The sequence below is a fragment of the Notolabrus celidotus genome, chromosome 9 (assembly GCF_009762535.1).
Source record: "Notolabrus celidotus isolate fNotCel1 chromosome 9, fNotCel1.pri, whole genome shotgun sequence".
Taxonomy (NCBI): Eukaryota; Metazoa; Chordata; class Actinopteri; order Labriformes; family Labridae; genus Notolabrus; species Notolabrus celidotus.
The window spans coordinates 7,141,331-7,161,940 of record NC_048280.1 but is presented as its reverse complement, the minus strand read 5'-3'; the positions used below and the strand labels follow the sequence as shown (position 1 = coordinate 7,161,940).

Genomic DNA, 20,610 nt, shown 5'->3' with positions numbered 1-20,610 from the left:
AAAATTATAGTTATAGCCAACTTATATATGCATTTTTCCCCTTACATTGGTGAATGCTCTCACATGGCAGTCACATTCTAGTCTTTCTGATCTCTCAAATCCCTGTTGGTCACATTCACCCATTCACAGACTGATGGCAGAGGCTGCTATAGTAGTGGATCATCGGCTAATCTAATTCATTCATATTCACACACTTCTGACCACTCTCACCACTGAGTCAGAGCCGCTGCATACGTATAAATAGTGGATCAAACATGCAGCAGATGTTCTTTTAGCTCTGTGATGGGCGTTTGGTAGACGACGAGCTTGGTCCTCTGGCGTGCCCCAGGGTTGTGTTCTGGGTCCTGTTTGGTTTTCTTTGTGCATGCTTTCTCTAAGAAAAGTCAGACGTTTAAAAGTACATCCTATCTCTACACAAATACACAAGAATACTTTCAAGTCAAGTGTCTCATATGCTTCTGCTGAGACCATTTAAGAATCTAACTTAAAGCCCTAACTTTCAGATTGTTTCTTTACTACATGCCTTGATACATTTCACCTCAGATTCAAACTTGTGTGGCTAACACCTATGAGATATAGAAGACTTCTCTTAAAAACAGATGAATGAATAATCAGAGGAAGATTCCCTTTCATTATCATCTTTATCTTTGTACAATCATCACTCACTTACATTCCTCTTACAGCGAAAATACCTCCTCACTGTCTGTTTATTTGACTCACAAGTGATGAGTGCATTGTCAGTAATTATTGGTCATGAGGTTCTGTCAATATGTTCAGTCCAATTGTGTTCAGTATTTATGCCTTCGAATTAAACTGTATCACACCAAGAAGTCAACAAGGAAGTGCCTACTTTCAGAACTATTTATTGAATGAAGCAGCACAAAAAAATACAAATGTTTCCAGAATAATTTGACTTCAAATTGTACAAAATGTAGTTGTACCAAGGAAAACATCTACGAGATAAAAGCTAAATGAAAGTTTATTGTGCAAATAACAAAAAGTAAGACATAGTGTTATTGACCTTGAGTAATACTAGGGTTAAGAAATGCTGACCTCTCAAAAAAAAAAAAACACTTACCAAGCCTGCTTTCCTGCTTGATAGCATCTGCAGCAGTCTCAAAAGATAAGAACTATCAACACATTCTTCTTAAACCAATATGAGGGAGCCCTCTTGTCAAAACATCGACATCTTCGGGGGGTTCAGCCCAAAAATGATCATCACATCAAGAATTCAACAACAGGCCTGCATTTCAAGCTTCATCCTTTCAGTTTCACAAACAGTGAAATTTGCAAGTCTTGCAAATGGCCTTTGATTAAAAAAAAAAATGCTTACACACATGGCATTATCAAATAAACAGTACTGGAAGACTAAGTTGTGTGTTGTCATTAAATGTACGCAAGTGTAAAACCAACTCAACTTCAGATAATATGTCAGAGAATCTCCACTCCAGTGTTAGAGGGACTCTATCATCCACGTACACGCAAATAACTTTGTGCTTGTATATTTGAATGTTCAAGTGTATGTATATGTGCGTATGTGTGTGTATGGATGTGTTGATGTTTTAGGAGTGACTATGTACTTTGATGTGCATATGTGAGCTTGTGGGCCCCCTGGTACTCAGTGCGTCTCGTGACAGAAAGGTAAGACAGAGGGCCTCACAGACAACCTGTGTGCACACCGCAGGAAAGCGCTTCTGGTGGTCATGGCAAGTTCGTCGTTAATACTGCTGGCAATGCAGTGCTATTCTAGGCACAGAGTTAGCCTCCATTTCCCGCTGGCCTGCCTCCCCCAGGCTGCTTGGAGCTGGAGTGAGGGGTAGCACATTGAGACAGTATCATTCAGCTCAGACTGGATTTCAATAATCAACTTGTGGCTTGTTCTTTCCTCTGATGCTGCAGCATGTCCGTCACGCTCACTATGTCCTCCTCAGGGACCTACAAAATGGAAAATTAAAGCACTATTAGTTTGGCACCTAGAAGCAGCAAAACAAGCTATAAGCACAACAATGATGTATTAAAACTTATTTGGGAAAAAAAGTAAGTGAATACAGTCAGAGTGGACCAAATGGATTTAAAATTAGCTATAAAATCAGTACAATGAGCTACAATGTGGTGAAATCTTGAGCTAAGAGGATCTGCTGAACTGGTGATAGTTCTTTAAATGTTGTCACTGTGAGTGGTACATTAAATATTACACATACAAATATGACCCACTGTAAATATGTTCAACTTAAAAAGGGTTAGGATGACTTCTGTCAAATATTCAAGACCAAAAAGTAGAATCGAGCCAAGTAGATCAAGGGTAATAAGATATTTAAGACCATAGGTAGTAGTCCCAGAACCAAGCCTTGTGGTACACCATATTAAATGTGAATGTTGGGTAAATGAATACAACCCTTTGAAATGCCACCACAAATAACTTAAATATTTCATTTATAATACGACAAGTTTAAAAAGATATTTTGGATCAAAAGTAGTGGTCCTAGAGTGGAGCCGTGTGGAACGCCCCATAGAACCTAAAAACTGTGATGCATGAATGCACCCTGTTGTTATAACTGTATCAGAGCACAATGTCTCCCGATGGGTTAAGTTGTTATCTTTGAAGTACATATAATTAAATCCCCGTAAAGAAATTAACTCATCAGCTGCCACCACATGAAACCTCTTTTATTCTTTTTCAAAATACGACAAATGGAAAAAGATATTTTGGATCAAAAGGTAAGGGTCCCAGGATTGAGCCTTGTTGAATGCCACATATAACCTGAAACCTGTGATGTATAAAAGCACCCTGTTGTTATAACTGTATCAGAGCACAATGTCTCCCAATGGTTTGAGTTGTTGTTATCTTTGAAATACATATAATTAAATCCCCACAAAGAAATTAACTCATCAGCTGCCACCACATGAAACCTCTTTTATTCTTTTTCAAAATACGACAAATGGAAAAGGATATTTTGGATCAAAAGGTAAGGGTCCCAGGATTGAGCCTTGTTGAAAGCCACATATAACCTGAAACCTGTGATGCATGAATGTACCCTGTTGTTATAACTGTATCAGAGCACAATGTCTCCCAATGGTTTGAGTTGTTGTTATCTTTGAAATACATATAATTAAATCCCCACAAAGAAATTAACTCATCAGCTGCCACCACATGAAACCTCTTTTATTCTTTTACAAAATACGACAAATGGAATTTGGACCAAAAAGTAGTTGTCCCAGAATTGAGCCGGGTGGTACTCCACATGGTACATTATTTGTGGGACATACATTTGTCAATGCAAAATTTGAAGTAAACCCTTTTTAAATGCGTTCACACATTCACAGAATACACGGTATGTTGTCCAATTTGAGAAACAGAGGGTTCACTTTTTGCATTCTCATTGATGTTTTATTTATGGAGATATTTATGTATGTATTGTTTATGGTTGGTTCATGATCAAGAGCTTCTTTAATTCTGTGTTCTGCCATTCTGTGTACCTGGATAAACATCTAATGGTGAAATGAAATTCACTACTGGATGTGACTTAGGTGGATTTTCCCTGGAACTTTTTTCTAAAGATGAAATGACCCTGACTAATTCAAGAAATATGAGCCAAAGAATGTCCTCCCATTGTCCCATATACACATGCTCTCTCACATGTTTTAGTGACGTCCTTCTAGGAATGTCCTAAACTATTTATTACACTGCCCGTCCAAAAAGAAGTCGCACACTCTTATAATTCGTTGGACCGCCTTTAGCTTTTAGTACGGCATGCATTCGCGGTGGCATTGATTTGATAAGCTTCTACAATGTCACATCATTTATTTCCATCCAGAGTTGCATTAATTTTCCGTCAAGATATTATATTGATGGTGGGATAGTCGGGACAGTCTTCTCCAGCACATGCCAAAGATTCTCAATGGGGCTGAGGTCTGGACTCTGAAACAGATTAACATCCTTTCCACAACCATTGGATGTGTCTTCCGACATGGTAGTTTGAGAAAGGGGAAGCTACTCACTGCATCAGCTAGGGTTAAAAAAGTTGTTGCTGACTATAGCCTATTCATCACTGCAGTAATTATCCAATAGAAGACTCCTACATATTTGATTCATTAAATCCAGGTGGGCAGTGTATTTCGTCTACTCAATCAAGCTTTCTAAAAAGGCCCACTGAACTTCCAACACACTTGTAGAGTGAAACCACAATCCTACATGTTAATACCAATACGCCATCAAAGAGTCTTTTGTGATCACTCATCATAGCCAATATTACGGTAAAATGGTATTGTCGCTGTATGTGTTTTCCTTATGCATCACATTTCCTCTGCCGTTTCTGATGACACCGGATTATGTGTTGCTTGTGTTACCTTTTCAGACGATGTGATGTCTTTCCATTTACATAAATCTTGCCTACTTACTGGCACGGGTGAAAAGAATTTCTCAGAAGTTTATACGCAGAGGCATCTGTGATGTCACCGCTGTTTATTTTTAGTGGTTATCGCTGCCGTTAGGGTAACTTGTGGTTAACACTAGCCCACTCAAATCTAGGATGTTTATATAATTCTAGGAACTTGTTACAAATGGCCTTCTATGACACAGTAGAAATGCTGATCTGCACAATCCAACTTTATATGTGGGTTACACACTCATCTCTATAACATTAAGGAAGAGGTTTTAAAAAGAACAACTACTGAAAACACATGGAATACCCTACCCTGCTGTTCTCCTCCTTCTGGTTTTATATTTCGAAATATTTGGTGACCAAGCCGAGCTATCTCAGACGACAAGACTTTATTAATAAACTGCATTGTGATGCAATGAGGAGGGAGCGCAGAGAGATTTAAGTTATTTTAGCATCAGGAGAAACAACCTACATCATCATCATCATCAGTGCACACTCACTACTGAAGAATTTTATGGTTCGCACGAACGTTATTTGGGGAACCCCTTCCCACTCACCTGTATCTGTTAAGGGTTAGGCTAAAGCGGTTTTAAAGGGACATGTTGTATGAACATAGACGAATCTACAAAACTCTCTACACTACAACGGTCTCCTTCATGAATGCTTCATGATTAGGCTTTGCTGATAAGCTTCGTGAGAGATGCTGGAGGATAAGCTTCTGGGTAGAACAGGGTAGATTGAACTGATGGCATGAGTTCCTGACTAAGTTGAGAAACAAACACAGAGGCCTTCAACTTTAGCATTCAGTTATAAATGTGAGAACAAACTCAATATTAGGACCAGAAAACCACACAGCAATGTGGGAAAGCTTCAGCATCATACCTACAGATTACGTTTACACAAGAAAAACACAGTTTAATGTGGATCCACCTGCAGGTTTTTTGATTCTTGTGAGAAATTTAAGATTACACATTCAGAACTCTCTGTAAGGTAATAACACATCAGCATGGACATTACGTTTAAAGGCAGATTTATACTTCTGCGTTGCCCCTAAGCAGCAGGGGCTGACACGGACACGAGCACCACATACAGTGGGGCAAAAAAGTATTTAGTCAGCCACTGATTTTGCAAGTTCTCCCACTTAGAAAGATGAGAGAGGTCTGTAATTTTCATCAGAGGTACACTTCAACTATGAGAGACAAAATGAGGAAAAAAAATCCAGGAAATCACATTGTAGGATTTTTAAAGAATTTATTTGTAAATTATGGTGGAAAATAAGTATTGGGTCACCCACAAACAAGCAAGATTTCTGGCTCTCACAGACCTGTAACTTCTTCTTTAAGAAGCTCTTCTGTCCTCCACTTGTTACCTGTATTAATGGCACCTGTTTGAACTGGTTATCTGTATAAAAGACACCTGTCCACAGCCTCAAACAGTCAGACTCCAAACTCAACCATGGCCAAGACCAAAGAACTGTCCAAGGACACCAGGAAGAAAATTGTGGACCTGCACCAGGCTGGGAAGAGTGAATCTACAATAGGCAAGCAGGTTGGTGTGAATAAATCAACTGTGGGAGCAATTGTAAGAAAGTGGAAGACATACAAGACGATTGATAATCTCCCTCGATCTGGGGCCGCACGCAAGATTTTGGGGTCAAAATGATCATGAGAACGGTGAGCAGAAGTCCCAGAACTACACGGAGGGACCTGATTAATGACCTGCAGAGAGCCGGGACCAAAGTAACAAAGGCTACCATCAGTAACACACTACGCCGAAAGGGACTCAAATCCTGCAGCACCAGGCGTGTGTCCCTGCTTAAGCCAGTACATGTCCAGGCCCGTCTGAAGTTTGCCAGAGAGCATATGGATGATCCAGAAGAGGATTGGGAGAATATCATGTGGTCAGATGAAAGCAAAATAGAACTTTTTGGTAAAAACTCAACTCGTCGTGTTTGGAGGAAGAAGAATGCTGAGTTGCATCCCAAGAACACCATACCTACTGTGAAGCATGGGGGTGGAAACCTGTTTTTCTGCAAAGGGGACAGGACGACTGATCCGTGTTAAGGGAAGAATGAATGGGGCCATGTATCGTGAGATTTTAAGCCAAAACCTCCTTCCATCAGTGAGAGCATTGAAGATGGAACGTGGCTGGGTCTTCCAGCATGACAAGGATCCCAAACACACCGCTCGGGCAACAAAGGAGTGGCTCCGTAAAAAAGCATTTCAAGGTCCTGGAGTGGCCTAGCCAGTCTCCAGACCTCAACCCCATAGAAAATTTGTGGAGGGAGTTGAAAGTCCGTGTTGCCCAGGGACAGCCCCAAAACATAACTGCTCTAGAGGAGATCTGCATGGAGGAATGGGCCAAAATACCAGCTAGTGTGTGCAAACCTGGTGAAGACTTACAGGAAATGTTTGACCTCTGTCATTGCCAACAAAGGTTATGTTACAAAGTATTGAGTTGAACTTTTGTTACCAAATACTTATTTCCACCATAATTTACAAATAAATTCTTTAAAAATCCTACAATGTGATTTCCTGGATTTTTTTTTCTCATTTTGTCTCTCATAGTTGAAGTGTACCTCTGATGAAAATTACAGACCTCTCTCATCTTTCTAAGTGGGAGAACTTGCAAAATCAATGGCTGACTAAATACTTTTTTGCCCCACTGTACTTGTGCGTCGCTGTGTTGCTTGAGGGAAGTGCGGTCTCTCTGATAGCCGGTCGCCTGCTTCCGGCCCCGCTATGATCTCTGTTTACTTTTCCACAGAGATTCAGAGCGTGTTATGTTAATCTATAGCTGATGCATGTTGCTGTTTATCATACAGACTTGATTATATGAAGAATAGAGAGGGGGAGATGAAATACATGGCCGATGTGCGATCGATGTCCGGGGTTCCCGGAAGTGCTGTAAATGCGGGAAAAACTATGCCGCCGAGCGGACCAATCACAGGGCTTGTGGTCCGCGTCGATTCTACGTGTAGTTACATTTTGGAGGAGGTGCACTTCAGTTACATGTGTCGGCCTCTGCGTAGGTACTGGAGCTAAACGGACCCCTGCTGTAGGCTAAGCCATTGTTTCGATGCAGAAGTATAAATCAGCCTTAACCCTTAGAGGCTTCGGCCTATTTTGGCCACTTTTGAGTACTTCTGTTTTTGCCCTTGTTTAAAATATAATTAGTTGTTTATCATGCCCATGAATGGTATCATTTCTTTCAGCACAACATCACCTTTATGATCGGATTATTATTTTTTTATTTTTACCTTCTATTTCAACATACTGCGCCAAAGAACACACAAAATATATAAATTTAGATTTGAAAATTTGTATATTTATTTCAATAAAAACTACAAATATGCTCAACGAAGCAGTTTGAATGTTAAAAATGTGCAATAGTCTTTCTGGATTTGTTTGTTCAGATTCTTACTCTGAACAGAGAGGTCTTTAGCAACGTGAAAGAAAAGTTTAGAGGTTAGAAATGCCTTCATTTCTATTTTTGAGGATGGTGAATAAACCAGGTCCATCATTTTAAATGTGCCATCTAACAAACAAAGACCTGCATGATTGGGTACACTTGCAAAATCCTTTTTTCTGAACTTATATGACCATCATTCATTGTTCTTATAAACTTGTTGATCAGTAAAGTCCCGTAGATTTATATGAAATCATCAGTTGAATCATCTGATTACACCTCACAGGAATGCAACCTGTGCTTGGTCTCTATCTATGTACACCTCCCTTATTCACCCACGTAATCAAGCTGGAATCTTTGAATACCTGAGAAGAAAGTAAGGGTTATTTGAGTCACAGATGTAATGACTAAAGTTTGAGCTTTTGTGGAAACCGCTGTGCTGGCCTGAATGATGATGTGGAGATGTTAATGTTGGACTCACCAGAGCATGGTCGAAGCTGAAGGTGCTTATGTAATAGGCCGAAATGTCGCTGTCGGCCAGAGGCTGAGAGATCTGGGCAACTATACCACATTCATCTGGGAGAGACAAAACACTTCAATTAGAGTCACGATCATTAGCAGCTGCTGCACACTGAGCTCTGTGAAGAAATGTAACCACATGGAAACCAAAATCCCTCACAGATCTTCCGCCATAGAGTCTGCTTGTATGAACTTAAACAGGATTTGTTACAGACTTTTAAATGAATATATAAAATATAATTAAATATGACATAAAAAGCATATTTTTAGAATCAACCTAAGAGCAAACAACTGAGATATAAAGGAAAGATGGGCAGTGAGAGCCAGCACATCACTGGGGTTATCAAGCTCCTCTCTTCTCTGATGTTTCCTTTAGTTCGGCCCACGACACCTCGCAGAGGCTAAGCAGTTAACTCTGGCGTCCCAGATCAAACCCCCTCCATGCCAGCTCCCACTGTCCATCATATCCACTAGCAGAACACCCCAACTTACGTTCAATGAACCCAGGCTCCATACATGCAAGCACCAGGTAGTGACAACACCGATACTACCTACCCTAGCACTTGGCCCCTAGCCCTATGCAGCTAGATATTAGAAGACAGGGGAGGCAGAGCCAAGATGAGATGACGGTCTAGGCTATAAGTCATCCCCGTTGGTCTAGGCTGTGAGCTCTACCTCCTCCCTAATGAATATTTCCTTACTTATGTTTTTGGCCCTCAGCTGATATTACTCCTCCTCATCTCGATCCACTGACTACTTTTAACCATACTTTTGCTCTCCGACAGACAACACCCCATTGTTTTACAGACGATCCTTGATGGATGTCCCACCAAATTACACCAAATTAAGGGGGCCATGTGTTCTGCCTATGGACTGTATATAAAATAGACGTCATTTTGCTCGGCTTGAAGTGAGGCCGCCACAAAAACTGCTCCCCCTAGTGGCTGGCTGCAGTACAGGTAAAAAAAAAATCTGTCTCCCCCATTCATTTGAATGGGGCTGCAGTCAAACTTTTAAAAATAAATACATGTCGTACCAATGTTTCTCACATCCATATGCTGTGGTAATATATAGTTATTATTTGATTGTTTTGTGTTCAAGGACCCTTTTTTTGAAAAGTTTCTTTTTCATTAGTTATCAGAGGTTTAAAAAAAAAAGGGTTTTACATCCGGTTTTACTTTGATTGACAGCTGCCGTAGAGGGAAACTCTGTAGGACCTCAGGACGGTACGCTGTAGGGTGGAGCTTGTTACCATTGAAACACAAATTCCCTACTGCGCAGACTCTGGCTGCAGAACATTTACAAGATGGCAGGGTTCTGGAACGGGATATTTTGGCTTGAAAACCGTACAATAGGAAAAGGCAGAGCGACGCTGTCCATTATATATACAGTCTATGGTTTTAACTGCTTCCTCTCACATCTCCTTGACTGTCTTTCTCAAATCCTGTCCACGGACTCCCAGTTCTCCCAGTAATGAGGCAGTTGATCGTCCTCTACATCCTACTGTTACACAACACAACTGCAGATACATCTAGACAAAAATGAAGACAATAATCAATAACAAAAATCATTTTTCAAGTCTCAGACACTCTGAGTCATTTATATCATTTCACAGAGCCCTGCTGTGACATGTTAAAGTGGTGAGAGGTAGTTTGCACTGTAGATTCATTATCTATACTCTGTCACAAGAACACAAATCATTATGAAAACATAAGAAGCTTTCATTTTTAGTTTGCTCTATCGGACTCATAAGCAGTCTTTATAAGGATGTGAACTTTAACCATACGGCTAATGTGCTTTAAACTGATCTCAAACTACATTCATATATTCTAATGTATGTTAAGAAGCAGGGAGTCCTTACCAAAGCCTAGTGGGTGTCCTCCTATACGGACCATCCTCCACAGCTCCCCTGAGGAGCTGGTGAAGAGAAGATCTGCAGGAAACCTGAAGCACATAGATCAAGGACTGATTTCTACCAAGCAACAAAGTCCAAAATAAACAAGATCATTTCAAAGTTGAAAGATCTGATTTTAGATGTTGCTAAATGCTTTATAACACCCACAGGACAATGACTCAACAACAACAGAGAGAAGAGTAACGTAAATCAAAGTCAATTCATCGAAAGTAATCCATAATCTTACTGTCTCTGAGCCTCCGTGTCCATCACCAGGGAGATGTAGCCGTCGATGAGGGAGAAGGAGAAGAATTTAATACAGTCCAAGTCCTGGTTTGGAGACGACTGTGCGTCCTCTTTAGGACTACAGAGAAAAGGGGGACACGTCAGGTGAGACATGAGATGGACAGAGGTAGTCTGGTAATTTAGGTAATAGTACATTAAGTCACGCCAAACAGTAACTGTGAAGAAGAGGGGATATTAGTTACAGTTATTCAAAAAGACTACAAATATGGAGAAAGTCAACTTTTTTTTTATTGGTGTTTCTCCCCCAGAGGGGTTTCAATATTTCAATAAAGATATAAAAATACTTTGAATCCAGAAACGTGAAAAAGAGGAAGACAGAAACAGGAGAAAGTCTTGTTTCATATTTCAATGTCTGATAATGCTCTTTTTTTAAAAACACATTAAATGTCAAATTATTAAAAGTTTCATGTCATTTTCAGAACTTGTCAGTGCACATTGAATGGCAATGCCCCACAGTGAATTATTCATGAGTCAGATATCATTGAAGCCTACCCTGTATCATGTGCTGCCCCCCTCTGTTCAACAGTAGTACTGCAGCACTGTGTTCATTGAATCTCACCTGCTAGAATAAAATAGAACGTCTATGAGCGTGGTGGCGATGGACGGCAGTGTGTCGGGGTCCAGAGACATGACACAGAACTGGTTCTGGGGGATGAGCACCGGGTGAACTGTGGGTTGGATAGCTGTAAGAGGACACAGATTTATTAGCAGGTTTGACCACGTGACAGAATATGGGTTTTATTTTTCAGCACTAATCACCCTTTCACATTTTTGGAGGCTTTTGAAATATCTGTATACACTAACATCAAAATAAAAATAATATTAATTTGTATTTATTTGTATTGCACTTTTAAAAATAAATGTTTACAAAGTGCTTCCACAAACAAAGCATGTCAGGATTCAGGAGGATGACAGAATAAACATTTGACAGAGGGAGAAGTCTAGAAAATTCTAACAATGCAAACAATAAAATACAAAGTTAAAGGTTAAAAAGAGTAGATGCAAATTAAACAGAATGACGTTATGAAACAGTAGACCAATAAATCATTGTTGTAGGGAAAAAAGTAAAAAAAATATATTGATAATAAGAAATAAAATAAAATAATACTAATTGGGAAAAAAGGACAATAAAAATGTTTTCAGAAGATGACATCACATAAATATATAAATAAAATAAAAGGATAGATTAAGAACATTAAAATTAAATGAAAATGCAAATAATAAATAATTTAATTCAAATTAATTGGTTACATAAAATGCAAATAAATAATGATACAAATAAAAAGCAAGGAGAATTCACATAAAAGACAATATTTATATTTGTAGAGCACTGAAGATCGTTGTATCTGCTGACTTAAACTGTCTCAAATTATCTCTTCTGTTTTAACTCTTTGAATAGACATACAGAAGAAGACAAAATATTTTTCATAGTTTTATATGTTCTATACAATCTAGAAAAGTCAGTGGATCTCTTTGAATTTTTACCCATAAATCATTTTTACAAATTTATGTTGCACAATTAAAAATGTGCTGAGTTAGCTTTTATTAGTTCCAACTGAAGAACAAAATAGATATCTAGTGTGAGTCATACAAAGACAGATTTAAAATGTGTTCATTATATCTGTTTGTGCAGATATGACTGAAATAAGACCCTGTGAAGGAGGAAATGATGCACAACCCTGCAGCCCAATCTGCAGACAACCTAGGGTACTAAGCTTGCATGCTCATCTATGTAACTTTCACCCTATGCAGCATCTTTTCATAAAGCTCTACAACCAAACCGTTCATTCAACTCTCTCCCAGTGCCCAGCTGAGAGCAGTTTGAAAACCTTGTGTTGAAAGATTTATTCCAGTCCTTATATAATAATTTGACGAATGACATCTATGTTTCACAATTAGAGTCATGGTGCTGAATAAAGTAGGATTTTACTGTAAGAGTGAGTGGACTCTTTCTCTTTTAATTCTTCTACTTCAGTCTTTCAGATGAGTACAGAAATCAGAGCAGATATCAGGGTCACTACGGCCAGTCGGTGCTGGTGTGCGAAAGGTTTCTACGATAGACTGATGCGTGTCTGATACAAGCTCAAAAACTCATTTCCTTACATGTTGACTTGAAGCTGACATCTTAGAGATGTATAGATATAAATAATGAACGAATGTGTGTAGAGTGCATGCGTTTACCAGCATGCTGTGGCCTCACGGTACAGCATGCCCTGTACTTTATGGTTGGGTTAAAAATAACTTCCTGTGAAAGACACGGTACTTCAAGGCACTTTAAATGTTCCTTTGTGTGTGGAACCAGCCTGTTTGCATTCCTTTACATAATGCCACATGCCGTTTGTATATAATGTCTCAAGATGTGCTGTTTGTTTAAGTCAGAAGTGGCTCTGCTTGGGACATCAGAAGTCTTTGAACAGCAGGGTCCTGAAACTTCAATTACTTCTCACAAGCATAGGCAAAAATATAAACAGTATAATCGTGCTTTGACTGTAGATGTGTTGTGTCTTTACTCTAAATTCAAATCTGAGATGTATTCTGACCTTAAAGGTACAGTGTGTAGAGATGGGAACATTCATTGATATCTAGCTGTCAGATTCTAGACTGAAACGCTCCCCTGCTCACCCCTCCTGTTGGTGAAGGGACGGTGGCCTTCGAGGACAAAAAGCCCCTGTAGTGCATGATAAGTATGATCCTCCTTTTGTTCTATTCGGTGCTACATGGCGGTGCACGACGGCGGCCTACAAGTCAAGAGACCTGCTCCTTATGTGGAAATAAAAGGCTAATTGTAAAGGCTGATTTATACTTCTGCGTCTCCCCTATGCAGCAGGGGCTGACACAGACATGAGCCCCACATACTCCTGGATTGATGTGTCCGTGTCGTGCAGCAATACTTCGCCAAAACGCTGCAGGGCTGTTTGGTCTCTCTGATAGCCAGTCGCCAGAGATTCAGAGCGTGTTATGTTAATCTACAGCTGATACATGTTGCTGTTTATCATACAGACATGATTACATGAAGAATAGAGAGGAGTAGATGAAATACACGGCTGATGAGCGGGGAGTGCTGTAAATGCAGGAAATACAATGCCACCGAGCGGACCAATCACAGGGCTTGCAGTAACATTTAGGAGGAGGTGAGCGTCAGCTGCGTGCGTAGGCCTCTGCGTAGTTAATTCAACGCTGAAGTATAATTCAGGCTTAACAAAACAAAATGCTTTTTATATTCAGGTGATAAAACACTTTAATTTGGTCCCTGGTCCCTCGCACCAGACCAAAAGCTGAAGGTGAGTGTGCTTTTGAGGGTGTTGCTCCACAACTTTGGAACAATATTCCACTGGAACTGAAAGCTGTGGACATTTTCAAAATACCAGTTGAAGACCTGACCTGTCAGTTTATGTAATTCTTGCCGTGTCTTGCTTTTTGCTTTTTATTCTGCGATTGTGAAGCACTGTGTGACACTTGTGTAGAAAGGTGCTATATAATAAACTTTTAGTACCTCTATAATTTAAACATACTTATGCACTATTACATACTTATGAATATTATATCCCATTTCTACCAAGTCTGTTCAAGGATTCAAGGTTTTTTGTTGTCATACCAACACAAGCACATTTTTTTTCTTTCTTGAATTTCCCTGTTGTGGGACAATTAAAGGAATCTCTCTTAAAGCTGGGGTTGGTAATAAGATTTAGATACACTTTTTGTTATACTGGTTAAAATGATCTTTATGTCCTGATGGCAATCAATACATGATGTGTTCTTAAAAAAGAGTGAAGAAAAGCTGCTATCTACAGTTGGAGTAAACCTGGGAAAACACCAACCAATCAGCCTTTTTTGGGTGCCAAAATTTTAAACCATTCAAATCCCGTCCTGCTGTTCTGCCCGCCTCCTGTGCTTACATTTCCCCGGCGTGCACTCTGAGTCCCCCTCTCCTGCAGCTGCTTCCCCTGACTCTACTGACTGCCCCTCTCGCTCGACCTCGGGCCTGTCCCCTCTGACCCGATGAGGTGCTTTGCTCAGGACTGTAGTCCGGATCAGAGTCTAAAAAGCTCTCACCACGGGGCTCTGACAAGCAGAAGAATGAATGACATTTAGTAAGTCCTACAGAAAATGTATATGTATTGTAGCGTCCGTCCGGACGCTGTAGTGATGACAAGCCGATTCGTGAACACGTTGAGTTTTAATAACCGGTCACTGTCGGCTGTGATCACGCTAACCAACAAAGCAACAATCAATGTTTGAATGAATGAAGAACTTCTCCTCTTATCTCTCCTCTCTCCAGCTCACACACTCTACACCTCTCCTGATGCCTTCACTAACCGTCAACACTGTAGGAATTAAGAGCATCTACACTGAACAGGTTTAACAAACAGTAGAGTTGTTACAGTATTATATGTGTTATAACTTTTCTCCTGATATCGTGTCACTGGTACAACTGGATAATGCTAGAATGACAGTTGTGAGTACTAACAGCAGCCATGTTTATTTGTGTTTTTAACTTTCACTATGAGAATGTTTTGGTGAGGACCGGTTTTGAATCAGTCACCATCATATGGTCGCAAGTCAGCGACCAAATTCATGCTAGTTTTCCGAGACTACCAACCCCAGCTTTAAGCTGTCGCATGAGATGGAATGAAATTTTTGATCCTCAGGTCCCGTATATAGCCACAATAAGAAGAAACACACAATTTAAAAAGAAGACAACAATAATAAGTATAAAAATTAAAATATAAATATATCTTAAATATTGTGTGTATGTGAGGAATAGACTGATTTGAGTTGTAATGACATGATGAATGTCTGCAAATTCTTCACACTGTACCTTTAATAGAAAGAAGGCAAAGGCATCTTCTGCAGAAACATGACTTGCATTTTTCCTCTCATGTGACCCGGACACCAAAAAGAGCCAGAATATTTGGTGTTCCCTGAACTGTACACATAACAAGGTGCTCTCAGTGTTTATGAAGAAGTCCTCTAAGGAGATAATTTTACATTTTTACTTCAGTATTTCTTTATATTTTTGTTTGAGAGATTTTCAGCGATGTAATAACTCTTCTACTTTCATTAATCCAAATAAAAAGGCAATGATGTATCACTAACGCTAACTCACGTCTGATTTGTGAGCTGTGACTCTTTTTAAATCCCTTCCTTATCACGACAAGCCGGTCCTTCCTCTTTGCACAAAGAACCTGAAGATGGTGCTAGAGGATCTTAACTGTGAGGTTAGTGGATTTGTACTGAACATGATGGTGACCTCTACCTTCTTTGCCGTTCTTCTGGAGCCCGTTTGAGACATCCTGACAGTGCATGGGGACAGACTCTCCTCCCACCTCCTTGTAGATATTGAACTCCTCCTCCAGAGTGCTGATGACTACAGACAGATCTTTCTCTCTCACCTACATGACACAGATGTGAGACATAAATATTGATGGTAAAACACACAGTGAAACATGTGTTAACTCCTTGGCAGTATGTCCGTGTATATACAGTCGACAATGACATGACTTGACACATGAGGCCAACATATGTTGTGATGTTTGAGGGTAAAACAGAGCCTCTCTTTGAGGGAACGTTCACGCTCCAGGAGCAAGTGGACCGTTCATTTCTTTGCTGACACACACGTCTGTCTCTGTGTTATCTATTTTTGCCAGCTTAACACTTTCACATGTGATACATCAACTAACTTTTCAGTGCCATCAGCTCTGTGGGGAATTAATTCCTCACATGCAGAATGTGTCAAGTGGACAAAACGCAGACACCGTGTCTTCTTCTGTCTGAGAGCTCAGAAGGTGAAACGCTTCACTGCAAGATAAGACGTCTGGAGTTTCTTTACAATTTAAAAAATACCCTCAGATGTTGCTAAACTATCAACATAGAACAGCTTAGAGTTCCATCTTTCATTTGAACAAGATATCAGTGAGTACTGATTTACCCAGAGAGAGAAAGAGAGAGAGGGGTGATGTGAAAGTTAAAGGAGTAGAGTGGATGGAGACTCACCAGGATGAAGTCAGTCTGATAGGTCGAGAGCATGAAGACGGAGACGTGCTGCTGGGCCAGAGGGGCGATGACCGACTTGGCGATCTTTGTCACGCCGACTGCCTGCGAGCTGCTGGAGGCGTTGCCATTGGAGACAACGTTGAGTGGAAGCCAGTTGGAGCTTTCCACCTGGAGATGCTCGGAGGGCCGGAGCTCTGAGCAGGGTCAGGAGGAGAAGAGTTGAAGCTGTGAGTCAGTGGGGTTGCACAGTGTTCATGAAGTACTGGAGTGAGCATGCACACTGAAATATAATCAGTGTGATGCTGTTGATGCTGAATTAAAGGGCCAAACCACCATTTCTTCCAAGAGCTGCGTTTCCTTCTGATAGAGACTAGAGTAAAATGTGTCAAAACGGTAATTATTACATCTGGAGCTGAGGATGATAAATATTTGACAGAAGCATTTTAAATTGAGGTAATAAAGTTAGAAAGATGAGAGCATGCAACAGCCAGGAATGTCTGAAGACATAATCTATAAGGTTGCATTATGGGAAATGTAGGATGCATAGATTTTAAACGTTGGACAATAAATCTGGATATTTTAACCTTTTCTCCTCCAGTTTGACAATTTTTACTTTTATCAGCTTCTTCTTCACATTGTAAAGGAAGTCCAACACTGTTAACCTCACATGGTTTACTTTGAGATGTAGAAGTCTGTTTGACCTTCAGTTCAACAAATCAGTGGAAAATTTGTGGATTTATGTCTTTTCCTTTCCTTCCTCCTGCGTGCTCCACAGGCACCCCTCACCTTCACTTAAACCAGAGCACTCTGAGTAATGACAGCGTGTCTGATACATTATTTCTCCTTCTCTTGTTAAATGTTCCTCATGTGTCTCACACAAGTGCAGGCCAGAGAGCTTTCTGTTTTTATGCACCAAACTGTGGAACTCTCTGCCTCTGAACAGCCAGCTCTCTGGGTGTTTTAATAGTCAACTTAAGACTTACCTTATAAAATCTGGCTTTTCATTTTAAGTCATTTATTTTTTGCTCGGGCTGCATTATTATAATCATTGCTCTAAAACATTTATTTACAAGATGCCATCCATGAAAACAGACTTTGAGTTGAGTGATTTGAAAGAAGTGGAAACTGAGTCCCATTTTCTTTTGTACTGTACAAACTATGATCACCGCTGACCCCTCACACCCTGAACACAAATTCTTCAAACTCCTCCCCTCCGGCAGGCACTACAGATCACTGTGCGCCAAAACAACCCGCCATAAGAACAGTTTCTTCCCCCAGGCTGTCACTCTGATGAACACTAAACCATAACAGTGTCATACCTGTTGGATCAATACTCTCTGTAAATATACATGTTAATATACAATGCAACAATTCTACTATTTTTTTAATGTAAAAACTACCTCTGCTACTCACCACTGCACTATTATCATATTATTTTAGCCTGTACATATTAGTCATGCCTATTTGTTGTTCTTTTGTATTTATAGCTGATGCTATTGTTATATTTTATTTGATTTTTATTTGTAGGTCCTATTCTTATGCCTTGTACAAAGAGAGCACAGTTTACCTAAGTTTACCTAAGTCAAATTCCTTGTGTGTTCAAGCATACCTGGCCAATAAAGCTGATTCTGATTCTGATTCTGATGACCTCTGAGAGTAATTGCTTCATGAGATTGCCTGAAAAAGCCTGAAATATTTGAATGGACAGATGAGCAAAAACTAGAATGGTTGTTTAATTATGACGTGTTTAAACTTGCTAATTTTGTCTCCAAAGCCTGGAAAAGAAGACAAGATAATCTCTGTAAGTAGTGTGCATTTTCTATTTTTATTTTTTTTTAATGTTATTCTGTTAAAATTTTCTTCCTTGGTTTCTGTACAATGAATTAACCTGGATTGCATGAATTCATGGTGTCTTGTAAGGCGATGCGGGCTGGGCATATGATTTATGTATGACACCATGACAAAATGAAAACTTCAAATTTGTATTGATCTTATTCATTTAATTACATAGACTGTATATATAGTGTTACCTGTCTTGAAAACAATAAAATAATGGACGTAGTATCCGTGACGTCACCCATCTGTTTCTGAAGCGCTGTTTTGAAGCCAATCAACGGCGGTGAGTAACCATATTGGATATGCTGAACTCAACCTAACTTCTGTTGAGGTAAAGAGGCGGGCTTTGAGCCTCCTAGCCAACAGCTACAGTGTTCCTGCCTGTCAGTCAAATCAGCTGTGCCTCTCATAATGAAAAACTTGTAATCTTAATATCTTTGAAATTGCCGCGTTATGAACAAATTCACCCCCCTACAGTGTGTGCCGATAGAGAAATGAGCTATCCAGACTACACTCGTCTTTTGCACTAGGCTGTAAACATGTTTATTTCTGCTGTAAAGATCGTCTTTTTTGAATGTGTGTGTATGTGGTCTCTGGGACTTCCGGAGCCAGCCTCAAGTGGATCCTTGATGAAATGCAGTTTTTAACACTTCCACATTGGCTTCAACTCTTGTGGCCGTAGGTTGCAGCTTGTTTAATTATCTATTAACTTCTTGTATTTATCTGATCTTTTGAACTTTAACCGATTCATAATTTTGCTTTATACCCTTACTTATTTTATTGATTTTACTGAATTGATTTTATTTTACTTTAAAGTATTATTTTATTATTTTACCAATTTCTGTTGTTTTCAGTCAATCTGCAGATGCAGAACTCTCTAATCTGTGTGACCGATGGATTATGTTGACACTGCTTAACACAGAAGCAAGATCCTTTAAAGCAGGGGTTCCCAAACTTTTCAGCCCGGGACCCCCCAATATATATATAGGTGCCAAAGACTTGTGACCCCCTCGAAGGGATTAAATGTTGCTTCATACTTCAAAATGAGTTTACCTACATGCACATGGCTGTGTTTCCTGTGCTGTTGTGAATTAACCTGCTGCTACAGATCCCTTTGTTAATGAACTCTTAGCTAACCCTAACCCTAACTTTAGGAGTCATCTGGCAACATAGAAAGGCAGAAAACTATTGAAATGTACTTGCAGGGTTTTATTTCAAATGTAACTACTATTTTTGTCTATATTTTACAATAATGGGTAAAATAAGCAAATTTAGATTACTTAAAAGAAAAAAATAACAATCTGGAAGACATCTCGCGACCCCCCATTGGTGTCTTGGGATCCCGACCCACACTTTGTTCATTAGTCCTTTAAAGCAGGGGATCTCAGAGTTTTTGAAATCACCAGTTCAAACAATGAAAGTATCAGCACTGCTCTATGTGTCCCTATTCAAAGCCAAATAAGACAACAGGAAGTCTGCAGAAGCTAAATCAGTAAACTCAAACTCAAAACAACACTTCAGAGTTTTTTCTCCATGCATCAGCATTTATTAGTTCAATGAATCAACAGAGGAGTTGCAGATGTACTGTGTTTGGTGTATCCGGTGCTGTCCTAACACCCACATTCCTGCAGTAAATACTGCTGTTTAGTTTTCAAATTAAAAGCACCGTTTTTCAGTGCAGGCTTTAACACACAACACTGAAACTCTGCTGCTCTGTCATGTTTGTGAAGGTGTAAACTATGAGGCAGCCCAGAGTGCCAACTTCCTCTTGTTGGCCGCTCAATACAAACGTTCACTTACTTCCTCTCCCCCACCTTCTGTCTCTTCCTTCACCATGGAGACCTCAAACACCCCCGCTATTTATACCGCACAGTGACACAAGAAAAACATGGCACCTACACGGCCACAACCTATTTGGGCGCAGAGTGCGACCTGATACAAATGCATTCGTATGCTCAGATTAGGTGGTGAAGAGGGGGGTCAAAGTTCGAATGCAGTGAGCCCTCAGATGAAGCTGACTTGAGATTCCAAGGCTAACGGGGAAAGCAGGATACTTCACTCTATGTCTTCAAATAAAATGTGAGCTGAAGCTGGCAGCTACCTGGGAAACAGATGTCTGTGCAGGAAGTAAACACAAAGCTGAATGAAAGAGATACTGGGGTGATAGCGTAAGGACGTGTGCAGCTGAACCCTGTCTGTGTGTGCATGTGCCACTTACATAACTTTACAACAGAGGGAGTTAGGAATACACAAGCCAGACAGAAACCTTGC

General features: G+C 40.0%; 1 protein-coding gene across 1 annotated transcript in view; it reads right to left on the bottom strand.

Moving 5' to 3' along the window:
* Window positions 1-961: 961 nt before the first annotated feature.
* The window catches only part of castor1 (cytosolic arginine sensor for mTORC1 subunit 1), a 30,869-nt gene continuing 11,220 nt past the window's right edge, over window positions 962-20,610 (bottom strand). Inside the window, exons 3-9 of the mRNA XM_034692678.1 lie at window positions 16,504-16,697; window positions 15,767-15,902; window positions 11,069-11,192; window positions 10,451-10,567; window positions 10,171-10,253; window positions 8,272-8,366; window positions 962-1,935 (exon numbers count right to left, since the gene is read on the bottom strand). Coding sequence (XP_034548569.1) covers window positions 1,864-1,935; window positions 8,272-8,366; window positions 10,171-10,253; window positions 10,451-10,567; window positions 11,069-11,192; window positions 15,767-15,902; window positions 16,504-16,697 — 821 coding nt within the window. The 3' untranslated portion in view covers window positions 962-1,863. The remainder of the gene's footprint in view (window positions 1,936-8,271; window positions 8,367-10,170; window positions 10,254-10,450; window positions 10,568-11,068; window positions 11,193-15,766; window positions 15,903-16,503; window positions 16,698-20,610) is intronic.